At 34.9% G+C, this 22,838-nt stretch overlaps 1 protein-coding gene across 3 annotated transcripts in view; it reads right to left on the bottom strand.

Moving 5' to 3' along the window:
* Nucleotides 1–22,838, bottom strand: part of LOC149775558 (protein yippee-like 1) — an 87,732-nt gene that overhangs the window by 49,676 nt on the left and 15,218 nt on the right. The window contains exons 2-3 of one of the 3 annotated variants that reach the window (XM_089943949.1): nt 16,204–16,661; nt 13,798–13,841 (exon numbers count right to left, since the gene is read on the bottom strand). In XM_089943949.1, the coding sequence (XP_089800075.1) occupies nt 13,798–13,841; nt 16,204–16,332 (173 nt within the window). In that variant the 5' untranslated portion in view covers nt 16,333–16,661. The remainder of the gene's footprint in view (nt 1–13,797; nt 13,842–16,203; nt 16,662–22,838) is intronic. The other 2 variants (XM_089943951.1, XM_089943950.1) reach the window with 2 other exon arrangements.

The following is a 22,838-nucleotide window of genomic DNA, read 5'->3' as shown; positions in this document are numbered from 1 at the left end:
AGAGTAATTATAAGTGTCTAAAACAATTACTGCTCCTGGAGAATGGATGGAGACGAAAATCAATGTTAGCAGTCCAAGAAAGCAATGTAGGACTTGACTAACTTAACCCTGATCATGATTCAATATTGATTTAATCCAACCCCTGGTGGCTCGATATTGCGTTATTATGTTTGGATTTAGCAATTCCAAAGTAATCTTGTGTTGCAATTATTCCAGCTTAAAAGCTTTTGTTCAAAGCCCTGAACATGCATGAACGAGTTTCCACTACCGCCATGTAAGGAGATATCCATAATATAGTAAAACCTTTGTTAGATCATCACCTGTCTAGAAAAACCAGAATCTCAGTGATATATATATATATATATATATATATATAATGTAAAACTATCCATGACAATGTTCCGCCCATCCTCAAAATTCATGCTAGCAAAATGATACAGTTCAAAAGTCTGGTCTCCGACAAAACAAGACATACAATGGCAAATAATAACTAAATATGAACAGCATGGTATTGACCCTAAAAAATAAACGGCATGGTACTGACCTATAAAATAAACAGTATGGTATTGACCCTAAAAATAAACAGCATGGTATTGACTGAAAATAAACAGTATGGTATTGACCGTAAGAATAAATGGTATGGTACTGACCCTAAAAATAAACAGTATGGTACTGATTGTAAAAATAAACAGTACGGGACTGACCCTAAAAATAAACAATATGGTATTGACGGTAAAAATAAACAGTATGGTTATAATTGGCCCTAAAAATAAACGGCATGGTATTGATGGTAAAAATAAACGGTATGGTATTGACCCTAAAAGTAAATGGTATGAGACTGACCGTAAAAATAAAGAGAAAGGTATTGACTGTAAAAATAACACAAATGAAATGACTGATATTATTAATGCTTTTCAATGCCCGTAAATGATTACCGTGTCCTTTCTGGAGTCTTTATCATTTCATGTTTTTAGATCTGCTTGACATGGATATTTTGGATTCCTTACACATAGATTTACATGATGCTGCATAATTACCAAATGGTTGACACATAACTCTGATTATCATCACATGGATTCACATGTACCTGTATGTTGTTGACTGCTCAACTTCTCTCATATATCACAAACTATGAAGAGGCAAAAGAAAGAAAAGATAACCAGTCGTTTGCATAGGAGTCAGGGAATTCCAATCAAACAACATTTAAAGTCCCCTTGAAGACCTAGAAAAACTGCAATGTCTTGCCAGCCAAAATTCCCATGCTTTCCTGAGTATATTCTAACCTCCACTTCCCATTAATGTATTAACGACACTGGTGTCATAATAGGAAATTCAATGCTTTCCAGAGTTTATTCTAACCTAAACTTTACCTCACTTTAATGACCCTGGGGTCATAATATAAAATTCCCATACTTTCCTGAGTATATTTTAACCTCCACTCCCCATCACTGTTTTAATGACCCTGGGGTCATATTATGAAATTCCCATACTTTCCAGAGTATATTCCAACCTCCACTCCCCATCACTGTATTAATGACCCTGGGGTCATAATATGAAATTCCCATACTTTCCCGAGTATATTCCAACCTACTCTCTCCATCACTGTATTAATGACCCTGGGGTCATAATATGAAATTCACATACTTTCCAGAGTATATTCCAACCTTAACTCCCATCAATGTATGACCCTGGGGTCATAATATGAAATTCACATACTTTCCAGAGTATATTCCAACCTCCACTCTCCATCACTGTATTAATGACCCTGGGGTCATAATATGAAATTCCCATACTTTCCAGAATATATTCCTACCTCCACTCTCCATCACTGTATTAGTGACCCTGGGGTCATAATATGAAATTCCCATACTTTCCAGAGTATATTCCAACCTCCACTCTCCATCACGGTATTAATGACCCTGGGGTCATAACATGAAATTCCCATACTTTCAAGAGTATATTCCAACCTCCACTCTCCATCACTGTATTAATGACCCTGGGGTCATAATACAACATTATGTCATACATGTATATGATTCATCTCTCTGTTATGTAACAGATATGCAGTTGTATCAGAAAATATTTGAATATGTTAATGTAATTTAAATATCCGTACATTTCATCTTTGAGTCTGACAAATTTCTTACCCCTACCTACCCAAGAACTTCAGGTGTTCATGCCAATAATTACCTCCAACCCCAGTGCCTTCTGATGGTTAATAAATGTGCTGCACTAATACTACTTTCATTGCTTAGAAAAGGCAAATTCCCAGGCTTTAACTGTTTGATGCCCATATCCCAACCCCAACTAGTGACCCAGTGGTTGTAACATAAACCTTCATACATTTATCATGTGTTCTGCTACAAAGAATACATGTACAAAAGTTTGGTTACAAAATATTTTTTCAAATGTCTCCAACTGCCATATATATATATATATATATATATATTGACATAGGATAAAGTCAGTCGCAGAACAGTTCATCTTTTCATGTCCTAATGATTAAAGTACTGAATAAACTTTAGTGGTATTCCAAAACAAATCAAATGCTGGAAATGTTGACGTGCCTATGGTGGCCAGTATTGTAACAATGTGCCAACAGTCTTTTGCTGGATAATAACAATACAATCCAAAATATTTCTTTACCTGAATTTCACTATAAATCCAAGTCTTTTATTTCCAAGAATGTTACATCTGAGCACTTTGTATTTCCAGAGAAGAATAACTTGAATTAAATAATCTGAATAAATAAATTCCAGCCCAATGAAATAATACAGTAGAAGTAGACATCATACATGAAGTTTTATAGTTGAAAAAACCTTATGTTAATGTGACTTTATACTGCTGAGGAACAGAAATAACAAGATTTTCAAAACTGTTGCCATAAATGCCATACTGGACATCAGATTGATCCCATTTCCATAAAGGCCATACTGGACATCAGATGGATCTCATTTTCATTTAGGACCAACTATATTTCATAAATAAGCCTTTGGTGAAAATCCAATGTTGATCACAAGATAAATCTAGGAGGACCAAAGCTCTTAAATAGAAAACCACTGCTATATGGAATTTTATTTTGCTTTTTGAGCAGAGTGGTGATTGGTCTGGGCAAGACCATAAGTGTTTTATGACATGGCAAAACAAGTAGGTTATTTTTTGCTAAGACTATTGGTGTGAAGTGACTTGTCCTCATTTTACATCAATGATGCAAGTTCAGAAAATCCATGGATTCTCTTGCATTTATATGGTTCACAATTCGAGTAATTTGCTTTAGGTGATGGGTGAGAAGCTTGGAAACAAAGACAAAGAATTCTAATGCTAAATGAGGGAATGTGGTTGGAATGGGTGATATGGAAGAGAGGTGTGGGATGGATAGTAGACTATAAATACATTTGTGGCTGGTCAAAAATGCTAATCAATTTGAATATGGTCAATGAAAGGGGGAAAGTCTGGCATTCATTTCGGCTCTAATTTAGGATGAAGATTTTATCAGAGTAATGGCAACAATCCAGGACAAGACTACATGTATATACACTTGTTGTTACAAGTACAGTACATGTAAAATACATCTAACAAGGCTGTATGGAATGTTATGATTAGCATCTTCAACTTCCTGAAATCTCTTACAGTGCAGGAAATCACAGTCACGGTCTTAGTTCAAATACCATATTTATAAAAAAGACACAGAAAATCAACCTTATTTCAGTAGCAGGCACTATTACATGTATTTGAATATAATGATCTATGTTGTCAAACCATGCCATGATCAGTGTATGATGTCAAACCATGCAATGGCCTGTTTAAGATGTCCAACCACGCATTGGTATATGCATCATGACAAACCATATGTAATCAGAAAAAGTCTATGCATGATGACTGGGTTACCAAAGGGGCCAGTTTACTTAAGGTACTATGTTACAGAGGGGCAAGTTTACAGACAGTGATCAGGTTATAGAGGGATCAGTCAACATAAACTGGCTGGATTAAAGAGGGGCCAGTCTACAGATGGTGACTGGCCTACAGAAAGGTGGCTGTGTTACAGAAGGGGGCCAGTCTAAAGATGGTGGCTGGCCTACAAGATGGGTTGGCCCACAGAAAGGTGGCTGTGTTACAGAAGCGAGCCAGTCTAAAGATGGTGGCTGGCCTACAAAAAAAATGTGACTGGGTTAGAGGGGGCCAGTCTACAGATGGTGACTGGCCTACAAGATGGGTTGGCCCACAGAAAGAATGTGGCCAGGTTACAGAGGGGACCAGTCTACAGATGGTGACTGGCCTACAAGATGGGCTGGCCTGCAGAAAAGTGGTGGCTGGGTTACAGTGGGGACCAGTCAACAGATGGTGACTGGCCTACAGAAGGAAGGTGGCTGGGTTACAGAGGGAGGCCAAATAAGCATGTAAAGAGTAAATAAAATGTTCAACTAAATAAAAGCATTTAAGCCTGATATGATCTGGTCTGTGTAACCAGTTCTATCATTATTTTTATCTGTAATCTGTCGCTGATATTCCGAATTCTTTTGTACAAGTGACAGAACTTGTGACTCATCTGTCATGGTTACTTAAGTGTCAAAGCTTTTCCTGTTTATTATCTCCAACATCCTGACCTGGTTATGCAAGACGACTTGCATTACTGCTATTATTCATGGCTCCAAAAATTCAATAGTCCTGGTGCATGAACTGAACTGTCACCTTGTTTGTACTGTAATCAGCTGGAGTAATCATGATTAATTGATTACAGTTATGACTTAAAGACTTGCACAGGCCTCAATAAAAGCAAATTATTTTTGTATTACCTGAACAATCATTCTGCAGAGGTATCAGACACACAATTCTTGAACACTACTGAATAGAATGAAAAGTTTTTCTGTGCAAGCAGGCAAGATAAAAGAGGAATATTAACTTCTATTATAACAGTGTATAAATTACAAGGACATTATCCAAAAGTTTCAGCCGAATAAGAAACTAATGCCAAAAAATGCAACTTTATAATATTTTAACACCAAACTTCAACAAAGTAACACAGAGAAGGCCATTTTGTAACTACTAGCATATCTAGATAATTATCCAGAATAACTGAAGTTTATCTGTTTTTAAATCTTTTAACAAGAGCTTTGTTTAAAACATTGAAACATTCTTTATATCAGCAAACTAGAGTGGCAAGACAAACTCCTACCAGCATATTAACAGGCCTACAGTATTATTATACAAGGAACTATGACATGATATGGTTTTTCATGAATTTAACATCTTGGAGGAAAAGATTATTGCGGTGCTGAGAAAAGTCTTACATCCTCAGGTCATAATTTTCAACATCATTTCTGTTTCATATACTGCAGTGTCAACCTGGCATTCAGAGAAAGTCATGTACTTTCAGGACGTTAATAACGTTCAGAGAGGGTGGATAACATTTGCAGGAAATTATGCATTTTAAAAATGAAATGCTGTAATAAAAAATTAACAAAATGCAGCTGGACTTAACTTGTATATGAGAAAGTGATAATTATGTTCTGACAAAACCTGAACTCTGAAGTTAATCAAAACTCTGGCGGTACCAGACATTTTTATTCTGACTATACCAAAGAAAGCAGACAATGAAAAGTTTGCAAAATAAGGTCATTTTCCTTTCACATGGCAACTTTGTGTACTATACAAAAATAAACTTTGATATTTTAAACAGAGATGAACATATATTAATGGGGGCCCCGAATGGCTGAGTGGTCTAAAGCGCTCTCTGTTACGGATCACTGCCATCTCACCTCTGTCTGCGTGGGTTCGAGTCTTGGATTCAGCCAATGTGGGTATGTGAGAAAGCTTGCCAGTAGCTTCTCGAGGGTTGGTGGTTCTTTCCGGGGATTCCCGGGTTCTTCCTCCGCCATTAATACTGACCGCCATGTATAGCCTATTGTGTGCTGAAAAATGGCATTAAACCCTACAACAACAACAACATATATTAATAACTAATTTTCTTACAAGTTTCTTACAGTCTTTATTTTAATCAGTGATTGTTGGCAAACTGGCTGGTGCACATTTAATCACAACAGCCTCTTTCACTGCCAACCTACATGTAATTTGCACATGCATTTGGGTATGTTTCTTTCACAAATGTTTTCATCTGGCATGTACTGAATCTCTCCCTTTCTTTCAAAGTCACAAATATATCTGCAATATCATACTTGTTGATATTTACACCAAATTTTACAATTGGATTTGCATGTTTTGAATTAATAAGGTTACTGTATATCACATTTCAAAGTTCCACAGCACCTGTACCATACAGGACTGATAACAATTTTAGAACAGAACTCTTAAGCGAGGAATTCCTAGCATATCAGCATATAACCTTTTGACTCAATGTAATATTATCCTAATTTTTCAGGTGAATACATCCACCGAGTTTAAAAATGCAAAATTACTCATCATGATGCAACGAACTTTCTGCTTAAGCAGGTGAGGCTCTTAATGCCAATGGCCTTTATAAAGGCAATACAGAACTCGTAGCATATCATCGCAAACATTTGCGAGACAGGAAAGATAGAAATCCTAACATATCATGGCATGAATTTGTGGGAGAGGCAAGACAGAACTCCTTGCATATCATGACATAAACCATGAGACAGGCAAGACAGAAACTCAAGCATATCATGGTGTGAACGTGTTAGACAGGCAAGACAAACTCCTGGCATATCATGGCATACACTAGTAAGAGTGGCAAAACTTGTGAGACAGGCAAGACAGAATTCCTTGCATATCATGGGACAGGCAAGACAGAACTCACTGCATATCATGGGACAGGCTAGACAGAACTCCTTGCATTTCATGGGACAGGCAAAACAAAACTCATAGCATAAAACTGAGGCCTATAGTGAAACTGTCCCAATGTTTCATTTTCAATGCCACAATTGATGCTGAAGATAAATGCTTATACTTTATTTCCATCAGTGTCCACACATAAAACTATAGTTTAAAAAATAGAATGGCTGATGTCTTTTCAGAAAAGGACAAAAATATCCCTAATTTGTATATGTAAATAATTAAAGCTAAGAATAAGAAAATTAAATACAATTTCACTTTAACATTTTATGTAAATATAAATGTAATTGATTTTCTTTTTGTTAACTATGTATATTTATTATTCAAAATAATTATGTTAATTGTCCTCTGCAGTAGGATATATCTGCATCCTTACATCCATGATCATAAATCGTTTTTGCAATTTTAAATGAAATAATGTTCGCATTCTGTTTTCTTATCTGCCCATGCAATAGAACAATTTCTTACTTGGAAGACTCTAGCTGATAAAGATTCATATCTCTGTCTATGCAATATCATGTTGCTAATACATAAATGCATCCCATTTGATACTTTCACCGTTGTATAATATGGTTCGGTAGCTGAAAGACCTGTGCTTAAAATGATATGGGAGTCAACCAACAACAAGGCATTATATACCCTTTGAATTATAATGGGATGTATTAGTCCATCTCTACTATGATGTGCATGCACACTGCTTTCCATTATCACTGCTGGGAAGAAAAAAAAAACAGTAACATGACTATCCTCAGGATTTTGTGTACCTATAGCTTTGAGTACTCATTTGTCTGCCTACTGTGTACTTGTTTGCCTATAACTTAGTGTACTCATCTGTCTGCCTAAAGCTTAGTGTACTCATTTGTCTGCCTAAAGCTTAGTGTATTCATTTGTCTGCCTATAGCTTTAAGTACTCATTTGTCTGCCTATAGATTTAAATACTCATTGTCTGCCTATAGATTTAAGTACTCATTTGTCTGTCTACAGCTTTGTATACTTATTTGTCTGCCTACAGTTTTAAGTACTCATTTGTCTGCCAATAGCTTTGATTACTCATTTGTCTGCCTATAGATTTAAATACTCATTTGTATGCCTATAGCTTAGTGTACTTATTTGTCTGCCCACAGCTTTGTGTACTTATTTGTCTGCCTATAGTTTTGTGTACTCATTTGTCTGCAAATTGCTTTGTGTACTTATTTGTCTGCCTATAGCTTTAAGCACTCATTTGTCTGCCTACAGCATCATGCACTCATTTGTCTGCCTTTTGCTTTTAATACTCATCTGCCTGCCTGAAACTTTAATATTTAGCAAAAAAATAAAAAAATAAAAAGTAAAGCACAAAGCAAAGATAATGTGACATCAAACAGCGAGAGAATGTTTTGCTTAATGAGGTTAAAATACAGAATGTTAAAGTAATATTTTTGTACCCTTTTTTAAATGGACAAAATACCAGCCAATCATGGTATATACAAATTCAACCGTTGTTCATTGTGACTTGTATGCTCTAATTAACAAAACTAACCTGATCTGAATTACTGTAATTAACAAAACTGATCCAGTTTTGGTACCATAATGAACAAACCTGACCCAATTTTTATACTGACCTGATTTATATACTCCACTGAACAAACTAACCCAATTTTATACTTTAATTAACAAAACTGATCTGAATTGGATCACACACTATAAATCACTTTGCACAATGCAGACTCAATCCATATTAAAAAAACTGACATAAAATTTTATAATCTGTTTGGCAGAATCTCAAAATGTTGATGATTCAAACTTCTTTTAACTGAAAAAACAGGGTTTTCATCACCAAATTGCTTATTAATTAGGTAGTATTCATCTTTACCCATACAATTTTCTGATGTCAATTCAGATAAAAAGCTGAAAGGTTTAATTGTAATTAGTAGTAAATTAAATGCTCATGGAAAGTGATCAAAATCACATTTTTTTAAAAGAAAGAAATGGGATGTCTTTGACATTAAAAATAATTTTTCATTACTCTACTCTAAAACAAAAAAAGCTATGACCATACATTCTTCAAGTTAAGGACAAACAAAAAACATCAAATAACTGTATCTAGTCTTAAGTACTGTAAATTTTAGCAGTTAAGCCTTATATTTTGAGTGTATAAATAAATACATGTACACTGATATTGTTTAAATACTGGGGTACAAATAAAAAGAGATGTTGATACACGTGACCCACATACACAAGTATTATTCAGGGCCACTTTCATACAGAACATAAACATGTCAAAAGTATATTGCATGTACCACGGTTATTTTTCTTATGATTGTGAGGTACAATGAACCCTCATTATAAACTGTCTCAGCAGAGCACTGTCCTTGACATAACAGTCCTGGATCCCCTTATATTGGGGAAATTGTACTCTGCATGTTACATGCATGTCTTTAGTACAAGGCAGACCTGCCAACCCTGACGAGTCAGTCTCAGTAAGGCAGTTGATTTTCTTCCGTAACATTTACCAGTTTTCAGTAAGGTGTAACAAAATATCAAAACTGCTATCGTAAAGCTGGAAAACGTAATAAAAAGTTCAACAAATTGACGATAAACGTTATGTTCAACTGAAAGTTTGTAAAGTATGCGCATATTTTATTTACACTAGTACACTTTCACAAACTTTAGTTCCAAACCCTATGCAACTCAATGGCTTGTTGCTATCTCTCAACTTGACATAATTCTTGGAAATTCTTTTCCATTTCACATGACAATGGCAATCATATCTCCTGCCACGAGACATACTCAAATTGGCACATGATGTCCAATAAACATGTCCTTTCCAGCTTTTATTCACAAGAATCTAAATACTTCTTTGTATTCTTCTGTGTTGATTATTAACAGTTTTCTAGAAGCTTAGTTTCCCTTTCGTCTTAAACATGCATAGCTTTCTGGACGCCATTTAAAAAAATTCTATATCAACAGTTTGATCATGCAGACGCTTCGCATGAATAGGTGCAGTTTAAAGTGTCTGGGGTGAAGCTTTAAAGTTAGTCTGGTTCCCTGACTAATTTCACTAATTCTAAGATGAAACCCGGATCCAAATAATACACAGATGAACCAATTATCCGGATCTGTCAGCAACAAACATTTTTCTGTAGTTTTTGCTTGTATGCCACAAGTCTGTATTTTAAGGGTAATTTTCGTAAGACTTAGGGCAAAATCGTAAGAGTTGGCAGGTCTGACAAGGTGCCATGCCTAATAGCATAGCAATTAATATAACACAGGCACGGTCCTGGATCCATTGTATTGGTTTAATTGTACTTTGCATGTATAAAACTGTAAACTGCTAGTATTATAGTAGGGAAGAATTATTTACCACTGTGTAATACAATAAACTTGTATGGCACCCATGATAGTTTTTGAAGGAGGGAGGAATTATTTACCACTGTATATCAGCAAACCTGTATGATTCCCATGATAGTATTAGAGCAACTAAGAAATTATTTACCATTGTATAACAGTAGACTTGTATGGCTTCCATTGTAGTATTAGAGTGGGGGAGAATTATTTACTATTACCAGTAAAACCTGTTATAACATGATTCAGTAAAAATTTCTTAATGTCATCCCGCATATATCAAGATGTTATTCTTTGGATCATGAGCACTGCATTATAATGGGTTTTACCTGTATACTGCAGCAGACCTTTATGGTTCCAACTACATCATTAGAGTGAGGTAGGACTTCATTAAAAAAAGCAAGTATCTTTTGGATTTATTTAAATTTCGTACTTCATATGTTTTGAACATGAAAATACTTTATTTCATTATGGTTAACCTTTCATGCCAAGTAAACTTCAACTGTACCCAAAATACAAAGTTCACAGGTTTCATTGCATTAAAACAAAGGCTCCAAAACCTGGAATTTTGAAGGGTCCAGGTTGTGCTTAAAGTGTTTATAGAGAGCACAGGACTCCAACCAGAGATCTCTTCAGAGGGGCAGCGGTGTAATAAGGGTCTTTAATATGAAAGATTACCTGATGTTGTACGTAGTTGGAAGCATGTTAAAGACTAGTAAATATGGTACCATGTGCCCCAGTTGATGCTAACAGGCATTAACACTGTGAATTTAACACAAGCTGTACTTTTATCATCAGTTTGTGTTGCACATAAAAACACCAGCAAAATGCACTGAGCATACCACAAATTGCAATAGGTATATCTATCTATACACTAATGAATCCTCCAATTCAAAGACTCCAGATGGTTTAATAGGCAGAGAGAGATGGGAAACCTGTTTAGCTGGTAGATAGTATATGCAAACCTAGTCTGGATTAACCACACTCATTTTTTGGCTCCATGGATTTGTTCATTACACCACTATATAGTAAATACTGCAAGGGCTGTAGTCAGATGAATGGAAGGAAAGTGCAATGGATAACGGATGAAATCTTAAGTTATCATGCCATCAAAAGGAGCAAAATTCATTCTATGCATCTCTCTGTCTGTCTGTTAATCTCTATTCTCTCTCAGGATGCTGATAAAGCACAGTTGGCAGCACATTTGACTCTAATCAATGGGACACATGTTTGATACCTGAGAGGCAGGCATAAGATATCTTTCTGTGGTCATATTGGATGTCCAAGGGGGCAGCATTTTATTTATGACTAAGCAGACATAAGAAATCTTTCATTGATAACCCCATCCATTCTGAAGAAATAGGGTTACAATTTTCAAAATGAACATCATGGCAGAGATACTGGATGTGAGAACAGATTTCTGTGTTCATTACAGAATCTGACACCATGACAGACATACTGGATATGAGAACAAACTTCTGTGATCATTACAGAATTTGACACCATGGCAGACATACTGGATGTGAGAACAGACTTCCGTGATCATTACAGAATTTGACAGAATTGGACACCATGGCAGACATACTGGATGTGAGAACAGACTTGAGAAGAGACTTCAGTGTTCATTTCAGAATTGGGCCAGTCACCCAGTATCAGGACAAAAAGTGGGGTCATTTAAAAATGAAGGAAAAAAACCCAGGTGTCACATTTACAAATATCTGTTGATGTTTATTCAGGAAATTTAAATGCATTATCACAGACACTCATGTCGTAGATTTGTTAATTACTACATGTTGTGTATCAGCCATTGTATAGTCAGACTGCAACACAATTTTCTATAATTTCCATTCTCTGCATCAGCTATTGTATAGTAAGACTGCAATACAATTTTATGTAATTTCATTGTCTGCTACAATAACCATGTCATTTCTAATGGACATGGAAAATCCTTCCATTCTGACTTGACAAAGACTGATTCAAAGTATATTGTTGGGAAAGTGAATATTGATTGCAGAACTTAATAAATATATGACCCAAGAGCTTGTGATCTTTATTAGCCACCATGTAGCCTGTATTTAATAATGGGATTGTACTTCCTCACCCTTGAGTAAACAATTCCCTTCTAGAATTTATTTCCAAGATCCAACTGTACATTTTTTCATCCCTCAAAACTAATACAGAAATAAATGCAACAGTGTCATTACTTACTCTTATCTTCTCTTCGTTACACTTTCTTTATTTATCGTCAGCTAATCAAACTGACAGCAAGAAGTTGAAAGTCTTTAAACAAAACAAAAAAATTCAGTCACTGATCTTAATGTTTGACCACAAAATAAAAAGACTTGTTCTTTAGTCAACATGCATATCATCTACAAACTTTTGGTGAAAGTACATTGTTGAGAATTTTTTCTGCAGAATAAATTTTTCATCTTTTTTCAGTGAACTTGACTTCTGACCATCCGACCCCAAAAGCGGCTTTCCCTTTCCCATTAAACGCACAATCCATAATGTTTGATCCAAGTGTGTGATGTATAACTAATTTTATTGAGCAGCAACCATTTTTCATCTTAAAGTAACCTTGACCTTTGACCTTTTGATACTAAAATCAATACACTTCTTCCTTAAACTCAGTATAAACTTATCCAAAAAGTTTGGTTCAGAGCTGTGGTTCAGAACTGGTGTTCTAGCAAAAAAGATAAATTTTTTAAACCACATTCACATAGTCCTTTTTAACCCCCCCCCCCCAATCTACTGACTTCTTTCTTTCAAGACCTCACTCATAAAAGGCAGACACTGCTAAAACTGAATATATGAATATATTGTGCTGAAAAAGAAAACTGAATAGATGGCAAGGAGATGTATGGCCAAATATATATATATATATATATATATATATATATATATATATATATATATATATATATATTGTTACATGTTTAGGCTCTTTCAGTAACAAGAACAGAGTGAAGACAACAAGCTTTGTAAAATTTAAGATATACTTTATTTCCCTAAAAAAACAAAGTACAAATGAGAAAAAGAACTTGCAGTTTTACAGATCAAATCCAAAAATAATCCAGGATTAATCAAAAAATATTATATATATATATAATTATGCCATTTACCCGCCGACCTGGTTTTGAATCTCCTTCGAGTACAAATTAAAAAGTCTCTAACCTGTGTGATAGTATTATTTGTATTAAAATATTAATTCTGCCGACTATTATCAAGCATTCTTCTATAGGAATACAGTGATAGCACTTTCCGTTCTGTCTGGTATATATTTATAATTCTCTATAACTAACTGTATATACATTGATTTCCTTCAATGTCTGCTACACACGAGTGCATATAACAATGATTGTATAACATCATTTTTTGGTGATGTGTGCTTATTCGTGAGGGAATATGAGCTCGTGTGTGCAGGCAAGACAATGGGTGCCATTTACCTGCGGACCTGGGTTCAAATCTCCTTAGTGTACAAACTAAAAAGTCTATAACATGTATGACAGTATTATTTGTATTCAAATATATATATATATATATATATATATATATATATATATATATATATATATATATATATATACACACACACACACACACATACACACACACACACATACACAGTGACAAGGATTTGTTAACAGATCAAAATATACTTACACCGAGTTAAACAGGTATGCCCGCCCCTGGCTCCCTTGAAAGGACTGAAAAAGATAAAAGTTTTACTCATACAGGTTTAACATATTGATCCACACAGAATATTAAACATTTTATTGAAAATAAGAATTATCAAGCTTCATTAAATTCCCAGCAAATAGTCTTTCAATCCTAAATGTGCAGTACTGTACATAGTTTTACAGAACAAAATCCCTAAGCAATGTCTGTGAAAAGAAAATGAAATTTGCACTTTTTATGACCATGTTTGAGACATTAAATCTTAAAGTCTGAACTTTATCATAAGCATCAAACCATAACTTTATTACACTTGTACACAAGGTGAAATTACATTTAAAATTACAAATTACTGTACCTCGATATTTCATCTGTACATTTTTTAATGTTTTGAATGAAATGTCATCATTCATCAAAATACACTCTATTCTTCAGTTTCAACCATATACATGTATGTCTCAGGGGTCATTCTAGTCTGATAAATCAACCCCACAAATCTGTGTTGATACTGATGGACGATGTTGTGGGTCTGATGTCACATGTTCATTAAAAATGTGCAATTTTGCTGCATGCAAATTATTCTGGAACAAACCCGCGTACACTTTAGACACATACCGGTAATTGGTAACAGCCATATTAAGCGCAAAAAATTCAAAATGGCCACAGGACAGATGGTTGTGATATTCCAGGTGGATTTACAAGTCACCAAACATGATTTGCTCAGGAAATATAATCTACATGTCACAAAAAGACCCTTCAGCTGATGGCAGCTGCACAGCCACGAGAAATACCCATCATGGGTGAAGGAATGATTTATTGGCCTAGGGTCATTCAAGTTTGCACCAGTGTGTCCAAAACCATTATTTTTTGTCTTGGGCAAAAAAAGTTAATTCAATAGTCCCATATTGGTTGGATTGCCACTGTACTTCCCCTTGCCTTTTTTCAAAACTATCTCCACAACTCAAGGGTTCAATACCTTGACCACAACTAAAGGCCTCAGTACCCTGACCACTAGAACCCAAGGCCTCAATACCTTAACATCCACAATCCAAAGCCTCAATACACTGACCACCACAACCTAAGGCCTCAATACCTTAACCCCCATAACTCAAGGCCTCAATACCTTAACCCCCACAAACCAAGGAATCAATACTGTAACCCCCACAACGGCCTCAATACCTTGACCTCCACAAACTAAAGCCTCAAAAATTCAAGCCCCAACACCAAGGCCTCAATACCTTGACCTCCACAACACAAGGCCTCAATACCTTGACCTTCATCAACCCAATGCCTCAATACCTTGAACAACAAAAAGGGGTCAATAACTTAAGCCCCAGCACCAAGGCCTCAATACCTTGACCTTTAACCCCCAAGGCCTCAATACAATGACACCCCACAACTCAAGGCTCAATACCGAAGGCCTCAATATCATGAACCCCTAACACCCCTAACACCCAAGGCCTCAATACCTTAACCCCCAACACCCAAAGACATGGGTGTCAGAAATCCATAATGAATAACACGTCCTCCATCAAGCATTGTATTTATAAAGTTTGGTAAAAAAAATATCATAATTGTTAGTGTTAACCAAATTTTCTTGTAAATTTACCTGACTGCAGAACTCACCCTAGGAGGAGAACAAAAGATATATATATATATATATATATATATATATATATATATATATATATATATATATATATATATATATATATATATAATACACCATCCCAGGATCCCATGGGCAGAAACCAATAGGACTACAAAACACCCTGCCATGGATCCCTGGGGTAGGAGCTAGTAGGACTGTAACATGCCCTCTCTGGGACAGTACTAAGACTGTAAAGCAAACTCCCAGGGATCATATGGGCAGATGCCAAAATGATTGCAGCACACCCTCCCAAGAATTCCAGGGACATGAGACAACAGGACTATTAATTATACACCTGATGATGGTTGCAATATTGGCAAAATCGCTAAAAGCACAAAATTTGGTGAAATGCCACCCAGTAGTTTAGAAAAAAAATGTTGACTAATGGCAAAATGAGATGCTAATACAATATCTATGATGCTATAGCATGATGACACAGATCATACTTTTTGAAATAGCATTCAGCAACTGCAGTTTGTAACGTTATAAATTTCTTCTCCTTAGTCCCCTGGAGAAAAGTACAACTTTTATATCATATTTGAAACATTAACCTTACTTCTGTATGGTCCAGGGAGCAAACAGATGGATAGGCCAAGGTCCTACCAAAGCTGTAGTGTTAAATACAAAATATATACAGTACACAGCATAAATGCAGTAACAGCCAGACCCTACATGGGCAACATAATACATGGGCTATACATTACGAATTTACCACAAACTATATGAATAAAAATTTTATATACCTTTGAGATAAGTTCATCATGGTTTGCAAGGTGGGCTCTGCAGTGGACACAGCTGTAGGTTCGGTGACATTTATTCGGCAGGTACGCCTGAAACGTCTTCACCATCTTCCCGTTTCTACATAAAACCATCTGAAGCAACTTATTTAACTCCTTGGGTTGCAACTAAATTCCCCTCTCAATTCAAGAAGCTTGCCGAGTTTTAGATACTGTGAACACTGGTCTCTATTTTAGCTGAGATACCGTCTTTTGTCAAACTGGTTTTGATTTTTTCCACTTCCCAGGCAGGCCTGCTGGTACGAAAAAGTGTTTGTTAATTTCATGGAATGTCCTGTGGCAAGAGACTGGAGTGTGGTTGTGTTGTGGAAAGTCAATACCTGTATTAAATTCTGTACTGGCACATTACTAATTATGTTAGAGAGTACACTACTGGTTGAATGAGAACAAACCTCCTTCTCCACCTTGAAAAATGGAAACAAAGACAAAAAATTAAAAATCAGAAAACAAAAAAAAATAAACCTAGAGTACTTTGGGGAAATATACAGGAGACAAGTCTCCTTTCCAACAAACTAAGGCATATACTCACTTACAGGACAAGTCCACTTGCAAACTGCACAAACCCTGATGCACTAGCAGATCTGGATCTTTGCTGATTGCAGTTCCACTTGAATGTAAGCAAGCACAAAATATATATATACATACACATACATACATACATACATGCATACATATATATAGTGGAACCATGCTATAACACAAAAATTGGGATATATAAAAAATTGGATTGTTAATAGCAGGGTTTTACAGTATTTTACTTTTTTCAGAGAACTCATTGGCACATATACATGTATTCATGTCTAATGTATATGATGAATAGGGTATCAACACCATTTACTATCGTGCCGTCGTGGCATGCAGTTCATCCATAATGCATGTAATTCCATTGAAAAATTGCACACAGATTTACAATATTCAATAATTTTGTCCCACTGATGATTGTGACTGAATTCAATGTATGATATATAGCATGAACAGAGTATTAACATTAACTTGCCATCTGATGTTATACCGTCGGGGCTAGCAATTAATCCATAATACATGTAATCCCATTGCAAAGACTGCATACATATTTAAACTATTTAAATAACAGCAAAATTAGGTTTAGAAAGATGAAGCATGTGCACAGTTCATTAGGTTCCAGGGTCTATGAATAGTGTCTGTACAAATTTCATACTGCTAAAATTTTCTCATGTGTTTCTGTGTACATTTATCCATTGCAAATTTCCAATAATTAATGCTTGCATGCCTATTTGTTTGAACAACTACAGCAAGAATAATTAAAAATCAACACATGCTTTCAGCGTGCATATAACTCTGACTTCAGATTTTGTGAATATCGAAAGAAACGTGTGAAAACTACTAATCACTGCGCAAAGTGCAGAGAACGACTTGCGCTTGTGAACTTGCTTTTCCATAACGGTCGAATGTTTTTATAAAAAATAGGAAATTAATAGCAAGTTATAAGCAAACACCATACACATGTAAAACCAGAGACTTAAGTGCATCAGGCCTTCACTGGTACGAGTCACTTTAATAATTTTTTAAAAAGCTGAATGCATGTTCAATTTCATACCCTTTCAATTTCCAGCTAATAATTTAAAAGATGTTATTTACTGGTCAACTGATTATGTTGAATAACACCGCCAAGCCCAGCAAGCATGTTGGTGGCTCTAGTTTTATGTTTATTTAATTATGAGAATCTTTTATCAACCACCGCATTGTCTGTGCTTAGTTGTGTATCCAGTTAAAGAATAAACACATGTTGGCTATTGTTTGAGCATCAATTATATACAGAATTAATTGAAGACAATCACAAAGACAACTTACTGGCTTTACTCATGGATCAGTAATAAGTAACATTTCTGATGACGTTTATTTTGGCATAACACTTTTAGAACCTGGTGAAATTGTTAAATTTCAGAAAATATGCCATGATCGTATTAAAATTCATATACGAACTATTCTCCAAAATGATAACAAACGTTTTAGACACTATTTCTCGTACTTAAATATATAAAAAAATCCTGTTACAAGAAAGATAGATGTACATGTACTTAAAATTTCAGGAACCACACCACGATCATATTATATCTCAATTCATACATGATCTCTTCCCCCAAATGATAATAAATGATTTATACACTATTTTGTGTAATTAAACAAAAAAAAAATTCATGTGCAAATGAATATATGAAATTTTGGGAGCCACGCCATGACTGTGTTATATCTGAATTCTTGTTATTGCGGGGTCGCACTGTAATTTCAAATCAGACAGCAACAATTAAAATTGTACTGATTGCAGAGACTGTCGTTTGTCAGGAAGTATGATATATATATATATATATATATATATATATATATATATATATATATATATATATATATATAAACCTTACAATATATATAAAAATAACTTACAACAACAGTGCAAAAAAAATAAAATGCACTGAATCCAAATTGGCAATTTCTTGTGCTTAACTAGCAAGAAATTTCCATGTTAATAAACCTCACATTCTCAATTCCATAATCTCAACTTCCATTCTTCAATTTTTCAAATGTAAACAATCCATATATTTAATTTTTAATCAGTCACACCTTTGTACTAAAACGTTTTGAGAAATATGCATACCAGTTCCTAGTAACAGATAATTCAACAAACTAATAAGTTGGGTAATAACATTTTAATTAGATGACTGTCCACAAGCTTAGGGAGACAAATTTGTCATTGCTAACCTACTTGCTTGCATTGTCAGTTAGATTACTTTGTTCTGTGTCATTCATATAAATGTCTACAGTTAAACCTGCTGATTGCCTGAATGAAAAAGTAATTATATGTTTGTGTTTGGTTCTTGCTGGTTAGGTGGGCCAGTCAGGCAATTAATGTTAAGATATCTTCTTTTAATGGTATGACCTCTTACCTTAATGTTAAGGTTTCTCATCTTACTGTGAGAGCTCTCGCCTTAGTGGAAGACCCTTTACCTTAATGTTATGACCCTTTACCTTTGACTACAAACCTTAATGTTACGACCCTTTGCCTTAATGGTAAGACCTTTGCCTTAATGTTATGACCCTTTTCTTTAATGTTAGGACCCCTTACTTTAATGTTATGACCCTTTACTTTAATGTTATGACCCTTTACTTTAATGCTATGACCCTTTATCTTAATGTTATGACCCTTTACTTTAATGCTATGACCCTTTGCGTTAATGTTACGACCCTTTGCCTTAATGGTAAGACCTTTGCCTTAATGTTATGACCCTTTTCTTTAATGTTATGACCCTTTACTTTAATGCTATGACCCTTTACTTTAATGCTATGACCCTTTACTTTAATGCTATGACCCTTTGCCTTAATGTTACGACCCTTTGCCTTAATGGTAAGACCTTTGCCTTAATGTTATGACCCTTTTCTTTAATGTTATGACCCTTTGCTTTAATGCTATGACCCTTTACTTTAATGCTATGACCCTTTATCTTAATGTTATGACCCTTTACTTTAATGTTATGACCATTTACTTTAATGCTATGACCCTTAATCTTAATGTCATAACCCTTTGCATTAATGTTACGACCCTTTGCCTTAATGTTATGACCCTTTACTTTAATGTTATGATCCTTAATCTTAATGTTATGGCCCTTTACTTTAATGTTATGACCCTTTATCTTAATGTTATGACCTTTTACCTTAATGTTAACGCTCAATTTAAGATCTGTTAGCTTAATGTACTGTAAGAACTATCGAAGTATTGACTGTCAGCTTCTTAACTGAAATGCAACAAAAAAAACAAAGATTGGTTATAACTTACTTGACCACCCATAAATATGGTCACATTTTAGCCTAGATCATGGTTCACACCATTTTAACACATTCACCCCTAGTGACGGCTTTACGGGGCAGGAGGTAGTAGCCTACTGCCGAGCTCTGTCACATCATGGTCATGCATGATACAATAAAGTGGGTGGTATTATAGAAAGGTAGACAGATGTGGCTCCACAATGATACCAAATAATCTGGAATTTCAAGTTGTAGTACAAAAAAACAGAGGGAAAACCCTCATTTTTTGGACCCAATTTTTTTCTACCCAAAATTCGCCCGTGGTCAGAATCCGATTTTGTGTCAGGATTTTAGACTTTTTGGTCTCAGATCTAAGGCAAACTAGTATGAACTGCAAACAGACAGATGACCCATTGCAAAAAGTAGGATAAGATGGCCATTTGGAATAAAGATTGGTCTTGATACAAAAATAATGGCTCTGTTTAGCAAAAAAAAATTTAAATTAAAAATCCAACTTTTACTTTTCTGCTCATGCACAAATTAAATATCCAATGAAAAACGATGTTTCTAATACAACTAGGCAGTATGTTATTGAAAGATCACCTGGCATTTGGTGTTTTCGGATCTATTGAGAAATAGCTTTCAAAATGTGTTTCCTCCAGGGGTTAATGTGTTAAGTAAGCACTTCGTCCAGTCTTACTCAGGTTTAATTATAATTAACCATATTTCCAATTTGTAAGGTACAAACAATGTGGATTATTCAGAGACCTGATGATGATATTTTACAATCTTCATCGGTGTCCCACGCACTTGCATCAGATCACCTGTGTCATATGATATCATACTATAAAAGTGCATAAAACTCTCCATTTGTTACTAAGAGAATCCTCTGTATCATAAATAGAACCCAACTAATGTCCCAAGCAGACCTAACATATTTTGTTTTGGTACTTGTTTTTTTAATCTTGCTGTGTACATGTTTTTATGTGTTATCTAATACTGTATTGTAAAGCATGTACAGCTTCTAAAGATCAGGTGCTGTACTGAGTCCACATTATTATTATTATTATTATTATTTGTAAAAGTCCAAAGTCACTGTGTTCGTAAGCTCAATAAAGTACAAAAATGTTAGCAATGAACTTTGACTCTATACCAAGATCAATTACATTTGCTTTTCAAAACACCATAAAATCTGCACCATTTCCATTCAGAACCAATTAAGCATTGCAAAAAGTACTTAATGAAAACCCCATCTCAATACCACAATACTGAGTAGTAATAAGATTTTCCAGATGACAATTATGGTGCCATGCTAGAAGTCATATGAACATCATTTTCATCAGAACCAACAACACTGCTATAAAAAGTGTTTTAGTGAAACCCCATTTTAATAAGATGTTTATCTATTTAGGAGAAGTCGGCAACACAAAATTTCATGATGGCCATAAAGACATCAATTTTGGAGGCTGCATGCCTGCATTTAAATTATATGTATACAAATTACAGTATTCAGGACTTCAGGCAATACAGCATTATAATGAACTTCAATCTCTTAAACACTGAACTTGCTGCAAACAATAGTAGTGTAAATTTCAGTTTAAACTTAATGTAATGTACAGTAAATAGTAACTGACAGGTTGGGACTCTTACTATCTCATAAAATATGAAATTCTATTCTCAAAAAAGATAGAGACATTTACATGTATTTAGAATCATGAACCTAAATACTTTAAAATTAAAAACAATTCACTGTATATACCAATTACATACCTCACAATTTCCAATATGTTTCTGGTTGCTCTGTACTGGACTAGCTTTCCTTCCAGCAAGCACTGGCAGTACTACATGTCCAAACACCAATTTATATAACTAATCAATCAGTTTCTCTTGTATTTTGTATGGGTGACTGACCACCTGAACTATTATGTCCAGGGTTTAATCTATAGTGGTCAGTAATACAGGTAAAAGAACAGCATGCATACATGAGGTTCCCATGGGATATACATAGAATTCAATAAATATAACATATGACAGTAATGGTTTATCTGCATTTAATTTGCAAATTCTGAACATTATTACTTTTACATATGGAAAATGACACGTTTATGTGGAAAAACCAGTGTCATGAGCAATTACAAAAGCTAGACTCTCTACAGCTTCTGTTAGTGTCCAGTAGTCATTGTTAATATCACCTGTGATTGTGAATATTAAATGTCATCAATACAGCTTGTATTCTGCATATTAAATGTCAGGGTCGATTCTATAATGTGCAAATGTGGGGATTCATGATCTAACTATTCACACTGAAATATCACAAAAAAAAAACGCATATAGCAAACACATGACTTTATGAGAGCCTTTGCAAAGATCACTATAAAACATAGGTGAAGGGAATATGCCTAAGGCAATGAAGTCCCTGGCAAAATGAACAAACCTTTAGATAGAATAACATGTCTGGGCTCTTCATATACCAGGAAAAAATACCCCGCTCAAAATTATATCTAAATAAATGTTTGTACAAAGATTATTTTTCAATAAAAAGCACAACACAACATACATAAACATATGAAAAACCTTTTCTTTTTGGGGGTAAGTGGAGGGAGGGGGCATTTGTCTTTTCCAAGAAAAGAAACATGACATTAATGCAAAAAATGTACAAATATAACTTTCAAGCACAATCATTATTCTTATTTTACATATTTTGAATATACATGTATCATTTTTCAAAGGGAGGGGGGACTCCCCATCACCATAAATTTTCAATTCTGAAGTAGGACATTTATTATCATCAAGAAAGTAAATGT

Source organism: Sinohyriopsis cumingii, chromosome 19, assembly GCF_028554795.1.
Source record: "Sinohyriopsis cumingii isolate HCF-2022 chromosome 19, ASM2855479v2, whole genome shotgun sequence".
NCBI lineage: Eukaryota > Metazoa > Mollusca > Bivalvia > Unionida > Unionidae > Sinohyriopsis > Sinohyriopsis cumingii.
The sequence above is the reverse complement of the archived record's forward strand: the minus strand, read 5'-3'. Positions and strand labels throughout refer to the sequence as shown.